At 44.8% G+C, this 25651-nt stretch overlaps 1 protein-coding gene across 1 annotated transcript; it reads right to left on the bottom strand.

Moving 5' to 3' along the window:
• Nucleotides 1–24255: 24255 nt before the first annotated feature.
• On the bottom strand, nucleotides 24256–24644 carry LOC100767117 (transmembrane protein 14C). The gene has a single exon (XM_027393528.2). The coding sequence runs from the start codon at nucleotides 24598–24600 to the stop codon at nucleotides 24256–24258; it is 345 nt and encodes a 114-aa protein (XP_027249329.1). The 5' UTR covers nucleotides 24601–24644.
• Between the last annotated feature and the right edge of the window lie 1007 nt (nucleotides 24645–25651).

Genomic DNA, 25651 nt, shown 5'->3' with positions numbered 1-25651 from the left:
CTGCCCACCTTCAGGTAAGTCTTCCCTTCAGTTAAACCTCTCTGGAAATGCCCTGAAAGACCCTAAAAGGTGTGATTCGAAATCTAATTAACAATCATCAGCCATCGCAGTAATCTATGTAGGAACAGAAAGAATGAATGATGGTAGAGTGAGGAAGGACCTGAGAAAGAGCCGGAGTGAACTTCCTGATGGAAATGCTCCATAGATCTTCATGGCATTTTGATCTGCACAGGTGTTTACAGACATTAAGACCCAGCAAATGTGTAGTTAAGATTCACATTTAGTGAACCTTAGTGTTCTATTGCTGTGAAGAGACACCATGACCAAGCAACTCTTATAAAGGAAAGTGTTTAATTGGGGTGGCTTATACTTTTAGAAGCTTTATTCTTTATTATCATGGTAGGAGCATAACGGCAAGCAAGCCAGCATGGTTCTGGAGAAGTAGCACAAAGATTTACATCCTGTGCTCAGGCAGTAGGCAGAGAGGGAGAGACAGTAGGGAGATTGGCTTTTGAAACCTTAAAGCCCACCCCCAGGGCACAGCTCCTCCAACATAGACACACCTACTCTGACAAGGACACACCTCCTAATCCTTCTCAAACAGTTCACCGACTCAGGGATAAGCATGCAAATATACGAGCCTATTTGGGGCCATTCTCATTCAAACCACCACAACACATGTTGTTGATTCTAAATTTGCAGACAGAAGAATAAAAGAATACTGAAGTATAACCATTCCCTTGCTAACATCTGCAATTTGCTTTGAAATGCATCACTAAAATAAGATAGATTCATGGGTAGATAGAGAGATGGGTAGATGAGCAAGCAAGAAAACCAGTTTAAGAAAATGTTAATGTCAGGGTCTGGGTGGCTCATAAACACCTCTTCAGTATGCCAATGTTTTTTTTTTCTTTACTGTCTCTCAAGTTTTTCACAATAAAATTCAAACGTGATGTAATTTTTAAATAGCAACGATTTACTGGATACCTAGGTACAGGGAATGTTTTGTAAACATTTTCCTAATCCCATTATCTTGATTTTTCAGGCCAGAATTCAGAGGCTAAGTGGCTTGCTCAGAGACATAGGGTTATAGGCACTGGAGCTAGACCTGCTTCGTTCTCCTGCATGCTGACCCCTTAGAACGCCACAGGCTTTCTGCAGAGAGAGGAACACTTGATTTCACCCTTTTCTGCACATGCTCCTCTGAGGCAGGATCTGAGGAGGAAGGCTGAGTGGCAGCCTTCCTAGCACTGACCTTACTTAGATTGACCTCAAGGGGATGAGGAATGCATTTCTGATCCTCAGCCATGTTCATAGCAGTATTCTTTGTAATAGCCAGAACGTGGAAGCAACCTAGATGTCCCTCAACCAAAGAATGGATGGAGAAAATGTGGTACATTTACACAGTGAGGTACTACTCAGCGGAAAAAAAAAAAAAAAAAAACTATGAAATCTTGAAATTCCCAGGCAAATGGATGGAACTGGAAGAAAGCATCCTGAGTGAGGTAACCCAGCCACAGAAAGACAAGCAGGATATGTACTCACTCATATTTGGATATTTGACATAGAGCAAAGGACTACCAGCCTACAATCCACACCATCAGAGAAGCTAGGAACCAAGGAGGACCCCAAGAGAAAAACACAAGGTCCCCCAGAGAAGGGGAAAAGGACAAGAACCCTGAGAAAATTGGGAACACATGGGGGGGGTTAGGAAAAAGAGAAGGGGAGAAGAGGAGGTCGGAGGAGAACAAGAGGGGTCAGGAAGACTGAGACAGAGGAATAGAGGAGGGCAAGAAAGGAGATGCGTTAATAGAGGGAGCCAGTATAAGTTTAAAGAGAGGTCTGACACTAGGAAAATGTTCAGAGATCATGGGAATGACCCCAACTAAGAATCTAGGCAGTGGTGGAGAGGCTGCCATTTATGCCCTTCCCCTATAATGAGATTCATGTCTACCTTGGTTATCATTCCTAGAGCCTGCATCCAGTAGCTGATCAAAGCAGAAACAGGTACCCACAGCTAAACACTGAGCTATACTTCTGGAATCCAGTTGTAGAGGAGGAGGAGGAATGAGCGAAGGAGCCAAGCTTGTGCTAGAGAAACCCATAGAAACAGTTGACCTGACCTAGTGAGAGCACAGAGACCCTAGTCGTAAAGCTGGGGAATCAGCATTGCCCTCTGAATGCTGGTGCCAGTTAGGAGGCCAAGGCAGACTGAGACCTCTAACAGTGGAGCTAGTGTTTATTCCTAGAGCACAAATGGACTTTGAGAGCCCATTCCCTATGGAGGGATACTATTGCATGCCAGATACACAAAAGAGGACCTGGGCCCTCCCCCAAATGATGTGATGGATTTTGATGGCCCCCTGTGGAAGGCCTCACTATCCTTGGGGAGTTGGTGAGGGGTGGTTTGGGGGTCAGTGGGGGATATGGGAGGATGGGAGTGTGAGGGAATGGGGGGATTGATATGTAAAATAATATTGTTTCTAAAATAAAATTTTTAAAAAATGAAGAGTGAAAAAAAAAAAAAGAAGGGCCTTAAAGAATGTCCATGGAGAGAAACAAATGACATTTAAGTAGAGAAAGGGAAGCCTCAGGGTCTGGAGTGGGGACAGACTATGTGATACAACATGAGTACATGTGAACCAATGTTGATAATGGACCAAAGAAATTATTTTACCCAAGGCCAGCTTGGTGAAGCAGTGAATTTATGGGAGTTACTTATGGGAACATGGGTGACTCAAGGCTGCATCACTGAAGAGCCCATCCAGCATGGGTGATGACTCAACAAAGCTATATCCCTGGAGCTTCTGGTACAACTGATCACAGCATCTTTTCTTCCTAGCAATTGTTTGCTGATCATATAACCTTGGAGAGGGTCCTTGGGGATCTTGTTAACTTCAGGAACTTCCTGAGCCATTTAAGTTTCATTTACTTCCTGGTCCTCTATGTTTTACTTCCTGAATCTCATAAGCCTCTTTTTTCCTTTCAAAGGGAATGGTTCCATTTTGGAGGAAATAGCTGCATAGCAAAATACAAACAGACAGGGCTTGGGGGCAGGGAAGGCATTCAGGAATCAGGCTGAGACACAAGTATTGACCTTAACTTCTGAGAAAGAGGATCCATCCCAGGGTATTGAAACATAGTGTTGTGTGGGGAGATGGCATCTGAGAAAGATTAGTCTGGTTATTTATAGCATGGGAAAATGAAAAACACTGGCACAAATCACCCCACTGGCACCTTATCATCAAGCTGTAAAGCAGGCTCTCTGGCCTTCTGGATCCTTGGTCCTTAGCATGCTGTTGCTCCTGTGATGCCCCTCAGGACAGAAGGAGGCCAGGATCAGCCTTCCCCCAGCCTAATTGCAACAGCAAACTCACTTGGGAGTTCTAGATACAACTTATTCTAGAAGAACTCATCAGACCTCAACTAAACAGCATCAGTTAATGACAGAAGTAAGTAGCCAGCGAAAGGGAGATGTCTGAGTCAATGAAGGACCTTGACACCAAGCCTGACACCCTCAGTTTGTTTCCTAGAACCTATATGTTAGAAGGAGACAACCAGCTCCCATAAGTTGTCCTCTCGTGTCCACACACACCATGGCATGCATGCAAGCACACACTCACACACTAAATGGACACATGCAGAAGTAAGCCCCAGACAAACATGTCAAGAGGAGGTTACTGGAGGATGATGCCAAGCTACACCTCTCAAGACCAACTGAGGTGACATTACATTTTTGCCTGAGATGGAGTTCTGACCAGAACTGAGAGCCTCAAAGAAGAACTGGAAGAGCCATTGTGTCTGGAGCTGGAGAATCACTAGGCTTGTCTGACTCCTTCCATCCTACCTTTCAACTATTCACCCCCCAGCCCACCTCAGGCCCAGTGGAACTCTGCCCAGCTTGGTTCCTTCCACAAGAGCCTGTTCCTTTCCTCCCTTCTGCAGCTGCCCCAAAGTAGCTTTGGAAGATCTCCCCCAACCCTTCACCCCATTTCTTCCTCACCTAAACGCACATTTAAGAGCTTTTCATTCTGTGAAATCAGCCCAAGGCCACAAAAACAAACTTGGGGAGTTACACAGGGTTTAGATCTTTGGGAACATTATCTTGACTCTTTCAATGTGTCTGCGTCACAGGGGACAAAAAATGTTTGTTTGCCAATAGTCTCACTATTCAGATCTGTTAAGGGTCCTCAAGGACTAACTTTAGTCATCCTAAGATCTCAGGTGTTCCCTTATCCTCTGTCCTTCATGGGAAAAGTTCCTTTTAGTAAGAACTTCTTCACAGCTGTGTTCCACCATACTTGTGAGTGACCTCATGGTGTGTGCTCCAACTGTGTTGCACAAGAAATCTCCTAAAAGCTACAAGTTCTAGTCAATCATTTACCACATTTTGTAAGTCTGTTAGGAATTCAAGGAGCTCTCAGCTGGGTAGTTTTGGTTCAGGGTCTCTCATTCAGTCACAATCATGTGTCATCTGGGTCTATTGTCATCAGAAGGGTAAGAAGCCCCTAATTCTAAATTGACTCATTCACTTGACTGGCAAGTTGGAGGCTGGCTTCTGTCCAGGGACCCGGTTCCACTCTGTGTAGGCCTCTCTGTGTTGCCATTTTGAATGACATTCACAGCCTAGACACAAGCATCACACGCTGCCACTTCTACCTGATTTTATGGATTACAAAGGTCCCTCCCCTTCTTCGTGAAAAGAAGAATGCAAAAGGCCCCTGGGTCACTGGAGGCCAGCTTGAAGCCTGGCTCCAAAGATTATAGGGAGGATCAGAATCCAAGAAAAGAAAAGGTAGTCCTCACAAAACTTAGGAGGCAGACTAGCACGAATTAAGTGAGAAAGTCTCTGTCCTCCTGAAGCTCCGAGCCGGTGTGAAGAGTTTTGCAGAGACAATTGCTCTTGGGATAAAACCCAATCTCCTTGACTGGATGTCACCTACTTTTCTACTGGTCGGCTCTTTTCTCACTGAGCCCCAAACTCACTGGTCTTTTCTGCAGTCCTTTCACAGTCCAGACCAAGCCCTCTGGGATTGCCATTGGCTGTTCCCTGGAAAGCCACCCTCACCCCCACCTCTACCCCCGGGCTCCCTGCCATTCAGGTCACCAGGTACTTGCCACATGATACTTTCTTGAGTGTTCCTTATCTGCCTCCTGCTACCATGACATAAGCTGTAGGGGAACACAGACTTAGTCTGCCATATCGCTTCATCCCTTGTCTTAGAGCAGAGGGTGTTACGAAAGCCATGAGGGACTGTAATAAATCCTTTCTAACCAGGTTGTTAGATTCTTCCCTCTAGACTGCTGTGACCTCAAGCCCTAGCCACACAACTTGGCCAGTTTGCCTTCCAAAGCGGGGGTAAATTGCAAACCCAGTTTCCAACCTAACTCTGCTGTCTGCCAGGTGAGCAAGCAATACGCCTCTGCTTTATGTATTCTCCACCAACTCCTCAAATAGCCCAGGCCTGATTCACGGACAGGTCTTCACTTTGGGTTCCCTTGGCTTGATTTCCAATGTCCACCCTCCTCCAGGGAAGTTCCATTCCAACCTCATTTTGCTGAGCATATGTTTCTGGACTTCCTGGGCTGAAATATGGAAAACAGTCATTCATTAACACCCCAGCTTTCCTGCTGGTCAGATGTTGAAACAACATGATGCACCAGGACCCCCACACATAGTTATTTTTAAAATATGTTTTTTAATTTGAAAGCACACGGCCAGTGTGGGTCTGCAGGCCACCTCACCTGCTGCGCCGTGTGATTCGCCAAGCCTTTTCTCACTGGGTGGCATGGCCAGCTAATGGACTCAAGCTCCCCATGTATGCTTATCTTCAGTTAATTAAAATTTTCCCAAATCTTCCTCACAGCCCTTTCTCACAGCAAGGCCAAGCCTTGGCTTGTGGCCCTGATCTGGGCTAGCAGGCTGGATGGGGGCGGTCATTCTATTAAATATTAATCTAAGAAGGCAATCAGGCCTATGGGCTTCCACCCCTGAAGCTCTCCCGCTGGGAAGTCCCAAAGCCATGCCAGAGCTCAGTGCCTGTGGCAACTCTTCCTGCCAGGCCTTAGTCAGCATCAGACACCGTTTTCAGAACTGTTTGATGATAAATCTGAGCAGAATTCTGAGTGCTCTCTCTTAAAAATTGGGGTGAATTACACCACACGTCTGCCTTGGAATGGGATGTTAACCGAGGTGTGAAAGTGCATCCTATAAATGACAAATGGACCCATCTGACAGCATTTATTCGGAAGTGCTGGTTAGGTAAAGACTCACAAGTACCTCACACATCAGATGCCAGTTTTGAAACTGTCTCTGAGGGAGGGAGATTAGGGCAGTACTGACCCCTTGACAAGACTGTGGAAGTTGTCCTTTCTCAGGTTTACCTTCCTCCCTTCAGCTGCTGTCAACTCTGCCCCAGCTCCCCCGTCATTCCCATGAGCATCTTGTGCTGGCAAATTTGGGAGACAGAAGAAACACTCTACTATGGGTTTTATCACTCAGAAGGATCTGCCGCTGTACCTGTGCCAGTGACTGTATTTGGAAAGAGGTCCTTTGCAAATATAATTAGGTATGAAAGGCAGGCCCCTGATCCAAGGACCAGTGTCTTTAGAAGCACAGATAACAAAGACAGAGAGGCTTGCACATTGCCAATGAGGAGGGAAGCAGAGATGGGAATGACATAGCTACATGTCAAGCATCTCAGAGGAATGTCAACAGACCCCTGCAGCTAGGACAAGGCAGAAACAGATCCTTACAGACCCCTGCTGACACCTGGACCCCTTAGCCTCCAGAACCAGGAAGAAGAAACATCTGCTGTGTTAGGGCATCAGTTTGTAATGTTTATTTTAGCAACCCTAGACATCAACAGGCCTTCACCATCCTGGCATTTCCTCCTCTACAGACTCTCTGCAGACATCCAGTCACCCTGAGCACTTCCCTTTCTGGGATGTTAAGGACAAGGAAATCCCAACTTCAGATTAAGACATGGGGATAAAGCTAAGGAGACAACCTCACCACATCTCAGCTCTCACCAGAGATTCTGGAAGCCTCACCATCCATGTTCTTACCCAAGCAGAGGTCAGTGGACATAAAAGAATCACTCTTGATAATGGGGGAGTCATCAATCTAATTCAAGTCTCATGGGCTGTCATCATAGACAGAGGGGACCAGACATTAGCATGAACTGGTACTGGCCCAAGACAAAATATGAATTTTTCATATTTTGGATCAATTCATTTCTCTTCTAAAAGATGAATGTTAGGAGGAGAGTATAACTCAAGGGTAGTCTAGTCAATTGAGTGTGCTTGAGGCCCTAGGTTTCATCTCAGCATGAAAAGAAGGAAGGTAGAGTGGGACGGAGGGAGGGAAGAAGTAAGGAATAAAGGAAGGAAAAACAGTCGGGCTTAATCTACTTAATTCTTCTAGAGTTACAGAAAAGCTGAGGAGAGAAAGAGACAGACAGGGACAGAAACAGACTCAACAGCACCACCAGTCTACTGGATCTTTGGATGACATCAACCGACTACTTCACATCAACCAACAGCAGCAGAAGCCATCCTCCCACAAGTCCTGAAGAAGCAGTGGTGTCACCTTTTCAGCTAGATAGCAAACCTTAACACATTTAAAAGAATAGAAATCATATGGCCTGTGCTCTTGGGCTACAGAAACAGAAAATAGAAAATAGAAGGACAGCTAGAAAATACCAACACGGCTGTACAATGAACAGCATATTTACAATAACATATGGGTCAGAGATAAAGAAGCATAAGGAATGTCCAAGTGTCTAAAATAAAACAAAAATGCAACATCAAAAATGTGCAGGATGCAGCAAAAGTGCTGTGGAGGAAAAAAAAATACACATAGGGTACCAAATGTGTGTGTTGGCAACAAAGGAATAGTAAAATCAGTCATCTAAGCGGAATTCAAGGTCAACAGGAGAAGCTGGGCATGGGAACATGGCCTTTAATCCCAGCACTGGGAAGCAGAGGTCTCATTTACATAGCGAGTTCCAGGCCAGTCAGGGCTATATAGGAAGACCCTGTTTCAAAATAAATATATTAAACAAACAATAAAGTCAACAGAAGAAAAGAAATAATGTGGGCTCAGCGGTGCGTGCCTGTGGCCCTAGTTACACAGAGAATGAAAACAAGGACACGGCTGCTCCTAGGAGGAGGACTTTATTGCAGGTATGAGGGAGAAAACAGCCAGAGGCATCTGGGAGAGTCCAGACTGAACATGACCAGCAGAATGAACTGGCCCATGAGAGGAGGGCGGAGAAGAGCGATGGAGGAAGTGAAGAGAGAGGGAGACAAAAGAAGATCAAGAGGGCAAAAAGAACTAAGAGAGCCCGTGACCAAAATAGCTGGGTTGTACAGGAAAGAGAAGCTAGGGGAAGGGAAGGGAAGGGGAGCTGAGGGCTGGGGGAGCAGCGGCTGAGCGGATGCTGGCAGAGCCTGGCAGCCAGTGTCTGCTTTGACATGTCAACAGGCGTCTCAGTTAACCAAACGCCCTGGGTTCTTTGGGACCTAACACTTAGGAGGCAGAGGCTAGATGATCACCTGAACTCAGGAGTTTGAGGCCAGCCTGGGGTATCACAACAAGACACCTGTTTTTTTGTTTTTGTTTTAAAAAGAAAAAGAATCAAAGAAACTATGAACAGGAAGTCAATAAAGATAGGCAGCAAAACTAGTAGTTGGTTCTTTGAAAAGATGAGTAAAACCGGTAAGTCTTTAGCCAGACGACAAGAAAGAGGGAATATAGATTACTGGTAGCAGAGATAAAAGGGAAGTTATTACTACAGCTTTTACAGACATTAAAAGAATACCAGAGAAATAGCACAAACCACTCTATGTCCATAAATTTGACAGCCTAAATGAAGTGGGTGGATTCCTTGGGAGAGAGAATCTGCCAAAACCAGTGCCAGAAAAAAACTGACAAACGTGACCAGGCTTTTATGTATCAATGAAGTATAATCAATAATAAGCTGGATGGATTAGCTGGTGGATTTCACCAAACGTTTAAGGAACCATCGATACCAATTCTCTATCGGCTATCCCAGAAACAGGGGCAGGAGAAATGTTTCTTTACCCACCCTATGAAACCAACATGACCATATTACCAAGACCAGCATGGACAAGAAAAGAAAATGTTCTGTAAACATAGACACAAAACTTCTCAACAAGCGGCTATAGAGATGGCTCAGCCAATAAGAATGCCAGTTGCTCCTGCAGAGGACCTGGGTTTGATTTTCAGCACCCACACAGTGGCTCACAGCTTTCTGTGACTCCAGCTTCGGGGCATCCAATGATGATCTCTGTGAACACTGCACACATATGGTGCCAGCTGTACAGCGGGGAAAAAAACACATAAAATAAACAATAAAACAAATCAGCCAGTGGTTTGTGTGTGTGCATACCACAGCACATGCGTAGAAGTCAGAAGACAACATACAGAAGTTGATTCTTCCCTTCTGGGTGGGCTCTGGGAGGGTCCAACTCAAGCCATTAGGCTTGGTAGCAAGAATTTTTGCCTTATGAGCCATTCTGTTGGCCCACAATAAGATATGTGGGCAGGGAGAACATCTATTATAGTATAATATAATAATCATTCCATGTAATGATTAACTCCTTTTATCTCTTATCAAGTCTAACTTATAAATTATATTTTATCATTACTATGTAGAATCAGGAATAATACCATACATAGGTTTCAAGTATCCACTAGACCCCTTAGAATATATCCCTTGAGGGTGGCAGGAGTACTCTTTCTTTTTCCATTTTCACATGTGTGTGCACATGTATGTGGGTGTGTGTACGTGGAGCTATGAGGTTGATGTCAGGAATCATCTTCAGTAGCTCTTCCAAGACCTTCTCAACTGAGGCAGGATCTCTCAGTCAAGCCCAGAGCTCACTGATCTGACTAGTCTTCCCAGCCAGTTTGCTGTGAGGATCCCATTTTCTCCTCTGAGGCTGGAATTAATTACAGGAGAGTCACCATGCCCACCCAGCACTTACATAGATTCTAGGGATCTGAACTCAGGGCTTCATGCTTGTGCAGCAAGCTCTTTACCACCAAGCTAACTCCCAAGTCCCCTGACAATCTTTCATGAGAAACATATTGGCCATGGGGGAAGGAGGAACTCTCCATCAAGGCATTCCAAACCTCCTAGTCATGACCCATTTTCACCCAAGAAATTTTTATGTGATTCTGAGTATGTTTGTATATAAAATAGGTAAACTAATCAATTACTAATAATAAATCATAAATTTATTTTAAACAATTATTTGATAGTCATATTATAATTTATATTTGAGATTAAATCAAATTTGCATGCCAATGAGAAGATATGCATATTTATTTTTACATAAAAGATTAAATCTTGATCCAAATATTTGCTACTGCATAAGAGAGAACATGAAGGTTCTTCAGAGTTCATGGATATTTTGATTTTATAATCAATGCTGAGAATGTCACTTTGCATAAATTATGCATACTGCTAAATGCCATAAAACAAAAATTTTAGAAATTCTTTCCTAATCCTAAACTCAAGACAACAGCTCAAACAGAAGTTTTTCCAAAGAAATGTCTACAATCAGATCCACAGATAAACGACTTTGATGCTTAATATACTGAGCAATGGTGGTAGACATTTTGAGTCTTTATTTTCTGTAATTAAACCATTATTTTCTCTAAGAGCAGAAAACTTCACACTGCAATTCACAACACAGTCTTGAGTCTGAGCAGAGCTGTCTGGGACAGCACTTGGTGTCTCCTGGCCAGATAGCATGCACAGGGCACATACTGGTGTCCAAAACCAAGGCTACAGAGAAGTCATGTGATGCAACACAGGTTTGTCCTCCCAGAAACACCTGATTCACCATGACTTGGATTTCTGAATGAATTTTTGCTTGTTATACATTCAGAAATCTTTTACTTTGGCCAAATTTTCTGGTGCCCCCTACACTCAGTTATGCACCCCCCACCCCCGCTTTGGGACTGTGACTCAATTTAAGAAGCTCAAATCTGTATGACATCCTGAAGAAGACTAAAGTATGAAAGAACATGACACAACAATGTTGGATGTGTGTGTCTGTTAGATTCCAGCATGTTCAACACCTTTCAAGCTTTCATGTGAGCTCTGGGCTCTGAACTCTAACAGTGATTAGCAATGTAGATCCATCGAGTTCAACAAATGAATCACAGGTGAAATTGCCCACATGTAGGGACTGGGTTGGGTGTAACTATTCTATCACCAAGTCATACCCAAAACTGTTCTAAAAAACTGTGTTTGTGGGCACTGGAGTGATGGCTCAGCAGGTAAAGGCATTTGCCTTGCAAACCTGGCAACCTAAGTTTGGTCTCTGGAACACTCAGAAACGTCATACACACGCTGCTGTTCATTATTGCTTATAAAATCATGTTTGCTATTGGAAAATAAAAAGGTCACTGACAAAAGGTCTCTCTCTCTTCCCTACCACCAACTGACTCAGCCCCTTGCCACCTGCAACTCACCTGACATAAGCAATTTCTTGAGAGTTCTTCACAAATATCCTTGGTCTTCATAAATACCAAATGTTAGGCCAGTGAGATGGCTCAAGTCTGATGACCTGGGTTCAATTCCCCGGAACCCACATGGTAGAAGTACAGATTCCCATAAGTTGTCCTCCAATCCCTACACTGTGTCATGGTATGAGAACCCGTGGGTCCTCCTTCTCTGTCCCATGAGTAAACATATATATATATATATATATATATATATATATATTATATATATATATATATAAATCTCCAGTGTGACCAATAAGACAAACATGTGACTTTTTACACCAAAGCTCCCTTCTCCAGAAGTATCTGGAGTTAACCTACGAAAACTATGTCAAACCTCTTTAAGCTCCGGTTGAACTTCAGGTGCTAAAATGCCAAACGGCAATGTTTCCATGTTTTTCCTGAATGCTGACAAAGCGTCCTGAACAAGCCTGGTCCCTGGGGTCCGATGGGAGAAGTGGAGATCCAACAGTAAGTGGAGGACTTCTCCCTCAGCTAAAAACAGAACAGGGCAACCTCCCTCACCTCCAAGGGACTGCTGCTGGCAGAAGCCACGAGTGCAGGGGAAACATCTGGCATGTCTGGCCCTTCCCCCTCCCTCCTCCAGTTTCTCCAGCGCTTCTTCCAGACGACAGGGAAAGGAAAGGCCGATCCCCACCATCCACACTGTTTTAAGCAGCGGCTTTGACCTAATTCTGCTTCAAAGTACTACACTCTCCCTCCTCCCTCCCACGGACGCCCACCCGGCTGCCGAGCAGAGAGAACACTGCGGAAACTTGGGCCAAATGGGAACCTGGGATGGCAAAGCCTTTGAGAAAACAGCTGTTTGTTTGTTCGTTTATTATCATGTTTCTGCTCCTGTCTTTGATTACAAGAGTCTGTTGGGGGAAAATAATGATCTTTTGCACTTTAGAGGCGTCTGTGCTGGGCTCTTCCAACCTCCATTCCAATTCAAAGCAGCTCTGGAGAAAGGGGGTGGAAATAGCATGCTTCAGCTAAAAGCCCCTGTCAGACAGCCTTCTCCCAGCCTCCCTCACTGCGGCCTTTATGTGCAGTCCCGGAAGGAGGCCTGTGGCAGGGATAGGGTCCTGACTCCAGAAGCAGCCGTCTACAGTGGCTCAGCCTGTCCCTCACCCCCACTGTGGGTCCTCCTCCTCAGCAGGCCCTGAGGAAGCAGATGTCTTTCAGGCTGTCCAGCATTGCTCCAACCTCCACCTTCAGGTCATTTCCCTTCTGAGGAAACTGCCCAGTGTGACGCTTCCCTTTTGTGGTGACCGGAAGTACTCAGGAAACTGCCCAGTGTGTGAAGCCTCCCTTCTGTGGTGACCGGAAGTACTCAGATTGTTTCTCTTCCTGACTGGGGATGGGCGGGTGGGGTTGAAACCTAAGGCTTGCCCAAGTGACACTCCCTCCCAGACTCTGGATTGTTCCAGAAGGCCAGCTGCGCAGTGAGCAATTGGCGTTTCTCCCAGGATCATTGCTTAGGTCGCCACCGGGACTCAGACCCCTTCTGGTGGAGTTTTGCCTTGATTTTTCTCCTGCCCTCTTGCCTCTTCCCCTTCCTCCTGGGGAAGCCATGGAAAATAGAACCCATTTTCCCTAAAGCCAGTCTGAAAATATGTCTCTACTCTGTTCCCTGCTTCTTCACGTAAAAGCTGACCACAGGCCCTGAAGATATGGCTCAGAGGTTGAGTACTGGCTGCACTTGAAAGGGACCTAACCTGGATTTGCTTCCCAGAACCCACATGGTGACTCACAGACACCTGAAACTACAGTTCTAGGGGATCTGCTGCCCTCTTTTGACCTCTATGGAAGTCAGACATACATGTGGTACATATATATACACGTAGGCAAAATATCCATAAAAATAAGTCTAAAAAATAAATAAAAAGAAATCTGACAACAAATGTTGGTGAGAATATGGGGAAAGGGGAACTTTTATTTGCTCCTGATGGGAGTGCAAATTAAAACAGACATGTGGAAATCAGCTCAGAGTCTCCAAAAAAATAATAATAAAAATAAAAATAAAATTACCATGTAACCCACCTATACCATTCCCAGACCTTTGCCCAAAGAACTCTATAGCCTACCTTAGAGATATTTGCACATCTATGTGTTTATTGGTATTGAATTCACCACAGCAAGGAGACAGAATCAACCTAACTGCCCATCAGCAGGAGAATGGATAAGGGAAATGTGGTATATGCTATAGAGAAAATGAAATTTGCAGGAAATGAATGGATCTGCAAAGCATAATTCTATGCAGGTATAAAAGTAAACTCTGGAAGACAAAAAAAAAACCCACATTCTCCCTCATATATGAATTGCAGCCTATAATGTATACATGAATATATGTAAATGGGCATTAAGTATGGGTATAGTCTAAAATTTAGAAAATGGGATAATATTAGGTGATGAGAAGGATTACGATGTAGGTGAAGGACACATGAGTCATAAGAGAGAGTATAAACTCGTTATTTTTTCCTCAACTCTGTCATGGCTGTATGCATGTTTTTGTGTTTGTTTGTGTGTGCGTGTGTGTGTGTGTGTGTGTGTGTGTGTGTGTGTGTGTGTATGTGTGTGTGTATGTGTGTGTGTGTGTATGTGTGTGTGTATGTGTGTGTGTGTATGAAAGAGAGAGAGAGAGAGAGAGAGAGAGAGAGAGAGAGAGATGTGAATTCAACTCTGTATACTGAAGTAGCAATAAACATTTTGTATTCCCAAAGAATCCAACCGCTGTTACTACTATGAGATATGATTGTGAGATCTGGGCTTGCTTTTAATTCCATCAATCATTAGTGCAACAGGAGTTAAACACACTAATCTCTGGCACATTCGTCACATAGACTCACTTAGGGAAAAACGATTTTTAAAAAATTATTATTTTGGGGTGGAGAATTTTATGGTTTAAGGACAAAAATTAAAGTCTAAAAAACAAAAAGTTGCCGGGCGTTGGTGGCGCATGCCTTTAATCCCAGCACTGGGGAGGCAGAGGCAGGCAGATCTCTGTGAGTTCGAGGCCAGCCTGGTCTACAAGAGCTAGTTCCAGGATAGCCTCCAAAGCCACAGAAAAACCCTGTCTCTGAAAACCCCCCCCCCAGAAAAAGTCAAGAAACTCTATGAAAGAAAATGAAGAGAGTGCACACAGACAAAACGGAAGGTTTCTTATGTTCACAGACTGGTAAGCTGTTACATTGTCCACACTACTGAAAATGATCTGCAGATCCCATGTAACTTCTATCAAAATACAGAAACAGAAAAAGAGGGGACTGGGATGCAGGTCAGTAGTACAGTACCTGCCTAACATACATGAAGCCATAGATTCAATCCCCAGTACTGGAGAGAAGTGTGTGTGTGTGTGTGTGTAGAGAGAGACAGAGACAGAGACAGAAAGAGAGACAGAGAGAGAGAGAGAGAGAGAGAACTTTTATGAACTCTCCAACCCCAAAATTCCAAAGCAATCCTGAGTAGAAAGAGTAAAGCTGAAGGCATTGTAATTTCTGACTTCAAAACATACTGCAAAGCTATAGTAACCAAACAGCAAGGTACTGGCCCCAAAATAGATATAGTCCATTGGAATAGAGAACCAGGAATAAATCCACATATTCACAGTCAACTGTAACATACATTGGAAAATGAAATTTCTTTTTATAATGGTTCTGAGTTAGCTAGACATCCATATGCAGAAGAAACTAGATTTCCATCTCTCACTATGTAAAAAAATCAACTCAAAATGGATCAGACTTAAACATTAAGACCAACACCATGAAATCAGCAGAGCAGGACACGGGAATACTTTGAGATATGAGCAAAGAGTTTTTGGCTATGGTCTGCCCAGATAGGTAAAAGCTGACAAGTAGAAAGAGAACAATGATTCCGCCCACAAACAGATTAAGGAAGGGAGAATATTTGCCAATTATTTTTCTAACAAGGTATTGACTTCCAGAATATATTCAAGGAATTAAAATAACTCAATAGAAAACAAAACCCATATCATAATCATAAATCAGTTTAAAAATAAGCCAATCCTTAGATTTCTTCAAAGGAGGTCTACAGAAAACAACCACATGAAAAACAAAAACAAAAAACAAAAACTATCATCAATCACCGGGGAAGAACAAATCGAAACCACACAGTGTGGGTCTTCCTAGTAGATAGACAAAGTTCCCAAGCCTTTTTGCCACCATGTACCCCTCAACCTAGACCCAAGCATGGAGCCAGGCATTGGCTTATAGTGTATCTGAGGAACTGTAAATATGAGATTCTGACCCAAGCTCCGCTCCGGAGACCTTTACCAGTGTGACCTTAAGTAAGACCACATTCCTTTCCTACCCTCAGTTTGTTCACTTGTGGAGTAAAGACATGAATTTAAAGGATGCTGAGATTTGGCCCTGCTTTCTGAACACTTCAAGACATCATGAAATGTGGGGGTCCTCGTTCAAACCCAGTTCTCTGGAACAGAGGCTAGCATCAACATCTTGTCCAGCTCCTCAAAGGTTTGTGGAGCTCAGGTGCTTGCTGTGTGTGTGTGATGGATGGTGTGTGTTTGGTGCTGGGGACTGAACCCCACACCTCATGGATGTTTAGCTGCCTCCCATCCACTGAGTCTTGTTAAGTCAAATTTGAAAGTCACTGGCCAGAAATGTTCCAAGGCCTCCTTCAGTATTCAGATTCCTAAGAAAATTAATGATGTTCTCATCTGGCAGAGAGCGGTTTTGAGTGGCCTGCCTTGTGGTCCAGGGAGGATGGCCACTTGCTGGTGAAGGGCCCACTGGTGTCCTGGGTAGCGCTTCAAAGCTTAATCATCCCCAGCATGGGAAGAAGCTGCTCTCACTATCTCATCAAACATCTCAGCTCAGCAATTCGCCTCCCCCTCTGCGGCTTTTGTGCTAAAGGCTGTGGGGAAAGCTGGCCTCAAAGCTCTTGAAGACACTGGCAAGTATCTCTTGACTGTGAGCCTTTTCTATTCCTAGTGTATCTCCCTCCGTGACGCTGTTAGTATCGCTCATGTTTATCTATTTCCTTTGACATTTTTAAAGTGTTTCCAGTAATTTAGAGTGGCCCTGAGCTCCCTACGTAGCCAAGGATGACCCTGAACTTCTGATCCCTCCTCCCCCTGCCTCTACCTCCCTAATGCTGGGATTGCAACCATGTGCCACCATGCCTGGGCTTAAGCATTGCTGGGGGTAAAACCAGGACTTCACACACGCTAGGCAGCATCTTACCCACTGAGCTACATCTCCAGCCCTGTCAATACCTCCTATTCGGACCACCCAACAGTTTCTTACTCCTTGTGGTGCTTTGAAAGAAAATAGCCTCCAAAGGGAATGGCATTATTAGGAGGTGTGGTTTTGTTGGAGTAGATGTGGTCTTGTTGGAAGATGTGTGTCACTGTGGAGGTGGGCTTTGAGGTCTCATATGTGCTCAAACTATGCCCAGTATCTCAGATCACTTCCTGTTTTCTAAGCCAAGATTTAGGACACTCAGCCACTTCTCCAGCATCATGTCTGTCTGCAAGCCACCATGTCACACCATAATGATAATGGACTAAACCTCTGAAAATGTAAGCCACCCCAATTAAATGTTTTTCTTTTATAAGAGTTGCTGTGGTCATGGTGTCTCTTCACAGCAATCCAAACTGTAACTAAGACACTCCTCTTCTGATGTTCAGTATCTCCTGCCTTCAGCCTCTCCTTCACAGTCCCCACAGGGACTTTCCTAAGCCAGCCTTCATTTCATCACCTCTGCCCCAGAGTTCTCTATCTCCCAATCAAAACCAGATTCCTCCTGTCATTCAAGGCCTTTCAAATCCTCAAGACATGACTCTACTGTACCTCCTTCAGGCCAATCATCACTTGGAGGTGGTATGAATAAAGGATATTGTATAGTATGAAAATGTGACCGTGACTTTTATTGTACCGTTAATAGCTTCAATAAATAATAAATGATCCACTTTGGGCTCAGGAAGCTGTGTTGAATTCTTTTCACAGGATTCCCTAGGCTGATGGAACCCCCACCACTGTCTGATTTTCATGGCAAAACGTTTATGGAAATGTCAGAGGTGCTAGAAAATGTCAGGGGTGCTGAGCAATGCACAGAGCTCAGGTGGGGAAACCTCTCTGCCCCTCCATTTGCTTGTCAATGGCTTCTCTCTCTCTTCTAGGGTCTGCCCAGATCTTAACTCCCAGCCCAGAGCAAGCACCCCACCCTGCCATCTCCACCTGAGTATTTTCAGCATGGACAAGTCTACAGGGACCCGGAACATGACTGTTCCTCTAGCTCGCCAGCTTCCTCCATAGCCTGCCTTCCTGTGCTGCTGCTCAATGCCCATCATGAGCTAATTAAATGAGCATACTTGACCAGTCAACCATCTTTATTTTCCCAGATTCCAAATAAACAGCTTCCTCTCCTCATTAGCAACCGGAACAGGGACATACCCACCATTCCTGGGGCCCTTCCCCATTCAGCACCTGTGACAGACATGGTTGTCAGAGCACTTGCCCTTAGGTGTCAGGTGACATGTACACTCAGAATCCTCCTCAACACAGTTTCCCAGGAAGGTTATACCCATCAGTCAGAATGCACAGGTGCCTAAGACATTCCTTCCTGCTTACCATCAGCGGCCCAGCTGGTTAATAGCTGATGTGCTTACTAGGCAAGCTCCGAAAGCTTTAATTTCATCTCCCTATGGAACCCTAAACTAGAGTTACATCCAGTCACATTCTGTCTACTCTGAGCCTTTCCGGCTGGACAATCTGGGCTATGGGTGGGCTCTTTAGAAGTCTTATTTGGTGTGAGAATTGGAATAAGACAGCTACAGTCAGAAAAGTTTCTATTAAGAACTACCCTGGAGCCGGGTGGTGGTGGTGCACACCTTTAATCCCAGCACTAGGGAGGCAGAGGCAGGTGGATCTCTGTTAGTTCAAGGCCAGCCTGGTCTACAGAGTGAGTTCCAAGACAGCAAGAGCTATGCAGAGAAACCCTGTCTCAAGAAACCAGACCAAAAAAAAAAAAAAAAAACCTTACATGGGGTGGGAAAGATGAGTCAGTGGTTAAGAACACTGACTGCTCTTCCTGAGGACGTGAGTTCAATTCCCAGCATCCACATGGCGGCTCACACCTATCTGTAACTCCAATTCCAGGGAATCTGACACTCTCACACAGACATACATGCAGGCAAAACACCAATGCACATAAAATAAGTCATAAAATAGAAAAAGATCGCTGGACGTTGGTGGTGCACGCCTTTAATCCCAGCACTCGGGAGGCAGAGGCAGACAGATCTCTGTGAGTTTGAAGCCAACCTGGTCTCTAGAGCGAGTGCCAGGGAAGGCTCCAAAGCTACACAGAGAAACTCTGTCTCGAAAAAACAAACAAACAAACAAACAAACAAACAAAAAGAGATCTACTCTGGAGGGCTGAAAAATGTGGCTCAGTTGATGGAGTGCTTGCCTAATATGCACAGAATCCTGAGTTCGATCCTCAGCACACATAAACCGAGTGTGGTGGCACACCTGGACTCCCAGCACTGGGTGGTGACCGTGCAAGTTCAGTTCAAAGTCATCTTCAGTTATGTTACAAGGTCCCCAGCAGCCTGAGCTATATAAGACCCTGGGGGGGCGGTGACATTCTGAAGATTATTCACCGAAGCTCTGCTTTTCTCCAGCTCAGGCCTATGCATATGCCCAAAGAGCTGGCTGGTCTTGAGCCATAAAGAAAGGTATCTAAGTGTCTGAAAAACCAATGACAAACTCCTCCACAGAACATGACTCCTGGGCAGGCAACAACTGGAGATACCTTCACTGTCCCAGAGCAGTGGCAAGGTTGTTAACCTGGCCTGAGAGATGGAGCCCTGTGTAATGGAAAAATGATGCATCCGGCAGATAGCAGGCAGCTATGGTTTCTTCTCTCCTACGCACCCCCCTTTCTGTTTCAAGCTGGTCACATTTCCTTGTGACTTCCATGCTTAGTCAGAAGACTTAAGAGATAATTTTCATCCTACAGAATCTTGTCCAGATAAACTATTCTCGGCTAATTAGTGATATCATCTGTAAGGTCCCTTCCTTCCTGTCGGTCATGAGTATGTACTGAACAACTGCCATGCACTATATGGTGAGCTCAAGTGTTAGAGACAATAGCCTTTGAACTCTGACTGGAGCCCCTGGAGATATGAAGATGTCAGTTCCTCTGTCAGAAAACAATACAAAACCAGTGCATTTCAAGCTGTTTCCTCTCCCCTTTAGAGCACAAGAAAGTTACAACTGGGCCAGGAGGTGGTGCATGCCTTTAATCCCAGCAGAAACAGGTGGATCTCCATGTGTTCAAGGCCAGCCTGGTCTGGGACAAAGTCCAGGACAGACAGGGTCCACAGAGAAACCCTGTCTCAAAAAAGAAGAACAGGAAAAAGAAGGAAGGAAGGAAGGAAGGAAGGAAGGAAGGAAGGAAGGAAGGAAGGGTATAACTGAATAGGAGAAAGGTGAGAGCCTGGCAGATGATCTGAGGAAATCCTACACAAGTTTGATGAAACCCACCCCCACCCTACCAGTTCTCAAGTACAGGATAACCACAGAGACAGCTGTGGCATGGGGCAGGGACTTCAGTGGTAAAGCACTAACATGCTTAAGCATATACATGTGTGTGCGTACACACACACACACACACACACACACACACACACACACACACACTTTTCTGTGTATTAGATCCTGAAATGCTTGTGCCACTTTTAGTTAATACTCTTATTGTCATATTGACACTCAAAAACATAAGAAGCAGGTACAAAGAGGCTAAAGGACACTTGAGACTAGCCATCCATCAAGTACGAGATAGGGCTGGGACTGGAACCTAGTCTCCCTCATGTCCCAAACTGCCTGAAACATACACATTCAAACAAAAACCAAAGAGCTGGTCCCTGAGCCAAAGGGGTAGGATAGATAATAGCTACAGGGACAGGTCTCCTGCCAGGGCATGGCATCCTAAATGAAGACAGAAGGCTTTTGATAAGTAGAGTGTCTGTCCACCTTATGCTTTAAACAAGACCTCAAAAATACCACTCATTCAGCCTCATCTAAATTGTCACATGTTCCCTTGGAGACAGGTGCCCCAGTGCCTAACCCGGTGAAGTTTCATGGTGTCTGTCAGGCACTGAGACAAATCTGCACGGTTCCTTTATGTTTCTACATACTGTACTTCTGCCTGCAAAACCATGTGTTGTAATTAGTGCTTAGTGAAGCCTTGCTACTGGTCCTAGGTGTCTGAAGCCCTAACTTCTGGCATACAGTCCACCTATCAGCGCAGTTCTCCATCCAGCTTTTCATCTGTAAATATTTCTTCATGCTGTAAATAGTTTCGCGTACCCCTCGGTGCCAAGCTCTGAAACCACCAAGTTGAATTTAGTATTTGCCCACGCACCTCAGAATTTGTGAGTGGTGACAGGCATGGAGAGAGAGAGACCTTCTCAAGACATCTTTGGAGTCCAGGGACCGAGAGATGGCCCCAATCTGTCCCTCTACCCCGGGAGTGGAAGCTGCAAATGAGATCGCACCGGGAAATCGATTTGTAAATAACATAAGGCGAGAATGGGGTGTGGAGAGATGGGGAGGGGAGGGGAAGAAGGAGCAGAGGCGGGGAGAGAGCAGACCAAGGGGAAGGACTGCAGCCTTGGACCGCTTTGCCTCCGCAGGCCTGGCCGAGCTGAGAGCTCAGCCGTGGGCTGCAAGCCCAGAGCACGGCCTCCGGCCTGGGAGGACAAAGCCGGAGCTCTAGCCTCACCCTCCCAACAGGCCAAGCTGCTCTGGGCTTCGTCCTGGCAGCGGTCTAGAACTTTCGGAGTCCTGCACCGCCCCGGACAGATTTAAACTCGCAGTCAGAGCTATGACAAAGGCCAGGCCTTTCTTCCATTGTGCAACCGGATTTACCGTTGAATCCCCTTACGTAAGGGCATCCCTGAGCTATGGTGGCCTGGGTAGCGCCATCAGCCGCCATTCTCTGTGCTGAAGCGCCACCTGGAGGACAGTTCCAGTCCAAACCGTTGTGTAGTAGAATTTTGTAAAAATCAGCCTCCACCCAGGGAAACAAGAAACAAGAGCTGCCTTGGGGGAAAAAAAAGGCAAAATATGGCACCTTTGAAAGGACTTTTGTTAAAGTCCTTTGTTCACCTGACGTCCTGCTATTTGATGATGGGATATTCAGGGGTTGAATGACGCGACTTCTCAACGGGACAAAATTTCTCCATGGCTTAGAACCACAGCGAACTTGTCACCTCCTCTCAGGAATTCTAAACTCTAGATCTGAAGAGCATGTGTGCTGAGAACTACAGATTGCCCTGCATCTCAGAGTCCAGCCTCTTCGTCCACCTACTGCAAAATTCAAGCTTGACTAACTTGGGGAGAAGGCCTGGGGTGCTTTGTGGGAAGAGAACTTGGGGTGGGGGTGGGGGCTTCGTGGTTATCTCAGTCAGCTGCCTCGCACTGGGCATGAACACACACCCTGGAATATTTGTTGACACTTAGCTGGATGGGCCTACAAAGGCACCAAGGATTAAGGTGTTTAAGATGAACTCCAAGTTATTTTATCCTGAAGAATTTCTCAACTAGATGGACCCAGGGAACATGGAGTATCCAATATAAAGAAAAGCAGACCAGGCTCCCAAACTGAGAAAGAGGGTTTTGTTTTTTAAATAAAGCAAACAGCTGTGGTGGGGGGGAGTAGGGGAAGGAAGCTTTCTTCTTCAGATTTTTCTACTTACTCCTTTGCCAAGTTAGCAGTTTGGCTTCCTGAAAGGTCAGGAGACCCTGAGTATCTCCAGCAAATCCCTATCAGAAAAGGAAAATGCTGGCAGTATCAGAACTCTCCCGTCCAGTCATAGTACAGAGTCATGATAACAAAAACAGCATGGTACTGATTAAAAAAACAGGCCTGTTGATCAATGGGATAGAATAAAGGACCAAAAAATAAGGCCACAAAGCTGTAGTAGCTAACTTTTGACAGAGGTGTCAAAAACATACAGCAGAGGAAAGAGAGCCTGTCTCAACCAGTGCTGAGAATATGGTTTCCACAAGCGAGGAATGACTAACCCCACCTCTCGTCCTGCACAACAGTCAACCCAAAGGTCTGGCCTGAAACTTTGAAGGTGCAGGGGAAATCACTCCAAGATGCAGGCCTAGGCAAGAACTTCTTGAACAGAGTTCCCACTGTACAGCAAATAGTGCCAATGATTGACAAGTGGAATTATAGGACATGAAGAAGCTTCTGTTTGGCCAAGGAGACAAGCACTAGAGCCCTGAAAACGGTAATAAAATCTTCACCAGCTACAGACCTTCATATGTACTGAACAGCACAAATTAAACACCAGAAAAAAATCATCCAGCCAAAACCAAGCTAATGAACTGAAGAGACGGTTCTCAAAGAAGGCAATGCAAATAGCCCATATATACTCAAATATGTGTTCAGCACCCTTACCATGGGGGAAATGCAAGCCAGAATGGCTATCACTATAAAAAACAAATGACAATCCTGGCAAAAATGTGGAGAAAGAGGAATCCATGTACACATCTAGGAACCCTGCCACTAAGGATGTTAGTATGGAGGCTCCTACAGAAACTGAAACTAGGGTGGAAGAGATGGCTCAGCAGTTAAGGACACTCACTGTTCTTGCAGAAGACATGGGTTCAGTTCCCAGGACCTATGTGGTAGCTCACAAACATCTGTAACTCCAATTTCAGGAGATCCATCACCCTCTTCTGACCTCCATAGATGCCTGGTATGGATGTGGTACATACATACAGGCAGGTAACACCTGCACATATTAAAATAAATTTTAATTTAAAAAAACTGAAACTAGAACTATACTTGACTCAACTATACCACTGAGTATACCCCAGAAGGACTCTAAGTCAACAACACATTACAGAGATAACTTGCCCATCCATGCTATACTATTCACAATATCCAAGAAATAGAACTAAACTAGATGTCCATCAATAGATTAATAGACAAAGAAAATGTAGTCATAGACAGTCTTACACCCAGAGAGAGAGAAAGAGAGAGAGAGAGAGAGAGAGAGAGAGAGAGAGAGAGAGAGAGAGAGAGAGAGAATTTGCCCATTGGGGTAACAAAAGCATGACCAATGTGGGGTAACTGACCACTTATAGATTGAATTTGAACCTGTTCTACAAGAGGGAATTTAAACCTAGTCAAAAGCCCATAGCTGAGGAGGCCACAGAGCACTAGGAGGAAAGCTATTTAAATGTACATGTTATGACCTTGGATTTCTTTCTAACAATTTATACTTTCTTATTATTGCATCTAATTATTATTATTGTTTTCTTAATAGTAAACTTTATTTTCACTGGTATTTCATTGTAACATAATTTCATAGCAGACCTATGCAAAAGATCTCACATCGAAAATGTCACCAAGAGATTTCACATACTTCTGAGCAGAACATGTGGCTCTGAGGCCCCCAACATTTTACCCCTTGTCTCCTAGTACAGAAAGGAGAGATATCATCACACAAGAATAAAACTGCATGAAGGCAGCATCTGCTCTCAGGTTAGACACTTGCCATCCCTGAATAGTAAAAGCTCATTGTCATCTCATCGTGCTCAGTGTACATTTGTAAAATGTGCTGCACTTTTTTCTTCAGACATTGTAAATGTGGAAGTTTGGAGAGTTTCCATTCTTCATGAGCCCAAGCAGGGGATTGGCTACTACAGATGGGGAGAACTCAACACGCTAATTCCAAGCTTGGCAACCATCAGCAAACTGGCACCTGCAATTAAACCTGCTGGCATAAATTTTCCAGAGTTGTAGAATCTCATCCCCATGATGCCAGCCAGGGTCCTGGATGTAGCTAGGAAAACCCACACATTCCTGGGATCCTGGGATATCTGGTAAGCACCAAGGCCTGATAGGCTCCCAAAGAAGAGTCCAGCAACCAGGGATGGCACACTATCTGCTTTTGCATAGCCAATAATCCCAGCAGTAGCAACCAGGGCTGCATAGCCAAAGCCAAGATAATGTAAAGGCACCAGTGGGCCACTGCCCTTCTGCATTGTTAAGTCACTTGGGAGACCACACCAGGCCTGCACCCAAAACCAGAGTCAGAGCCTGCAGGCCTGAACTGGAGGATGAGGGTGAGAACACAGCGAGGAAGCCGGGTCAGGAGTCCAATTATTATTATTATTATTAACATTATTTCATTTAATTATTTGTGTGTGGGGTGCACACATGCTATAACATGTGCATTAGAGTCAGAGAACAACTTGTGGGAATAAGTTCTCTCTTATCATGTGGGACCTGGAGATTGAACTCAAGTCATCAAGCTTGTCAGCAAGCACCTTTACCTGCTAAGCCATCCTATTAGCCCAATATTTATGTTTACATTCATATAGTGTTAGTGTCAACCTTGGCCAGAGAAGCCTCATTTTGTTGTGGACAATGGTTACTGCAGAGATGCTTAACCAGTGAAAGTGCTGAGGAAACTGACTGCTGAGTACTTGGTTCTAAATGAGACCCAGGGAACATCACCAAAGAGGAAGCAGAAAGAACGTAAGAGCTAGAGATGGGTAGGATGTTATGGACAGCTTCCTTCCAGCTATGACCTAGCTGCTGTACTCACTCATGCTGTACTCATTCACAGCTGTTGGTAACTGGTGTTACCCACTTAGTGCCAGCACAGCAGTGGGCACTGTCCACATTCTGTCACAGGTTAGGGATGGGCTCCTGAGGCCCCACCCCTCCCTAAGGAGCTATTGGTAGTTAATGCTTGCTGGAGGAAAGAGAGGCCTTTTCTTCAGTGGTGGCTGTTACTAGGAAGTTGCCCATGCCCCAGTAAGCACTCCCACCCATGCTTACAAAAGCAACCTCAGTTAAACTCAATGGGCCACCCACTTCCACACAAAAAATCATGGTAGTAAAGGTGGTTTAGTTGGGAAGGGGTCCAGCAGGAGGAGAAAAGAAGGTAATGGGGAGTAATGGAATAATCAAAATCATTAATATTCAGTAATATTTATTATTCATATGTGCAAATTGTCAAATTTTACGTGTTAAAAATATATAATATGCAAAGTGGAATCTTATGAAGGTACAAAGAAATATGAAATC

This window comes from Cricetulus griseus (assembly GCF_003668045.3).
Source record: "Cricetulus griseus strain 17A/GY chromosome 1 unlocalized genomic scaffold, alternate assembly CriGri-PICRH-1.0 chr1_0, whole genome shotgun sequence".
Classification (NCBI taxonomy): domain Eukaryota; kingdom Metazoa; phylum Chordata; class Mammalia; order Rodentia; family Cricetidae; genus Cricetulus; species Cricetulus griseus.
Note: the sequence above shows the minus strand (reverse complement) of the source record. Positions and strands in the feature narration are given on the sequence as shown.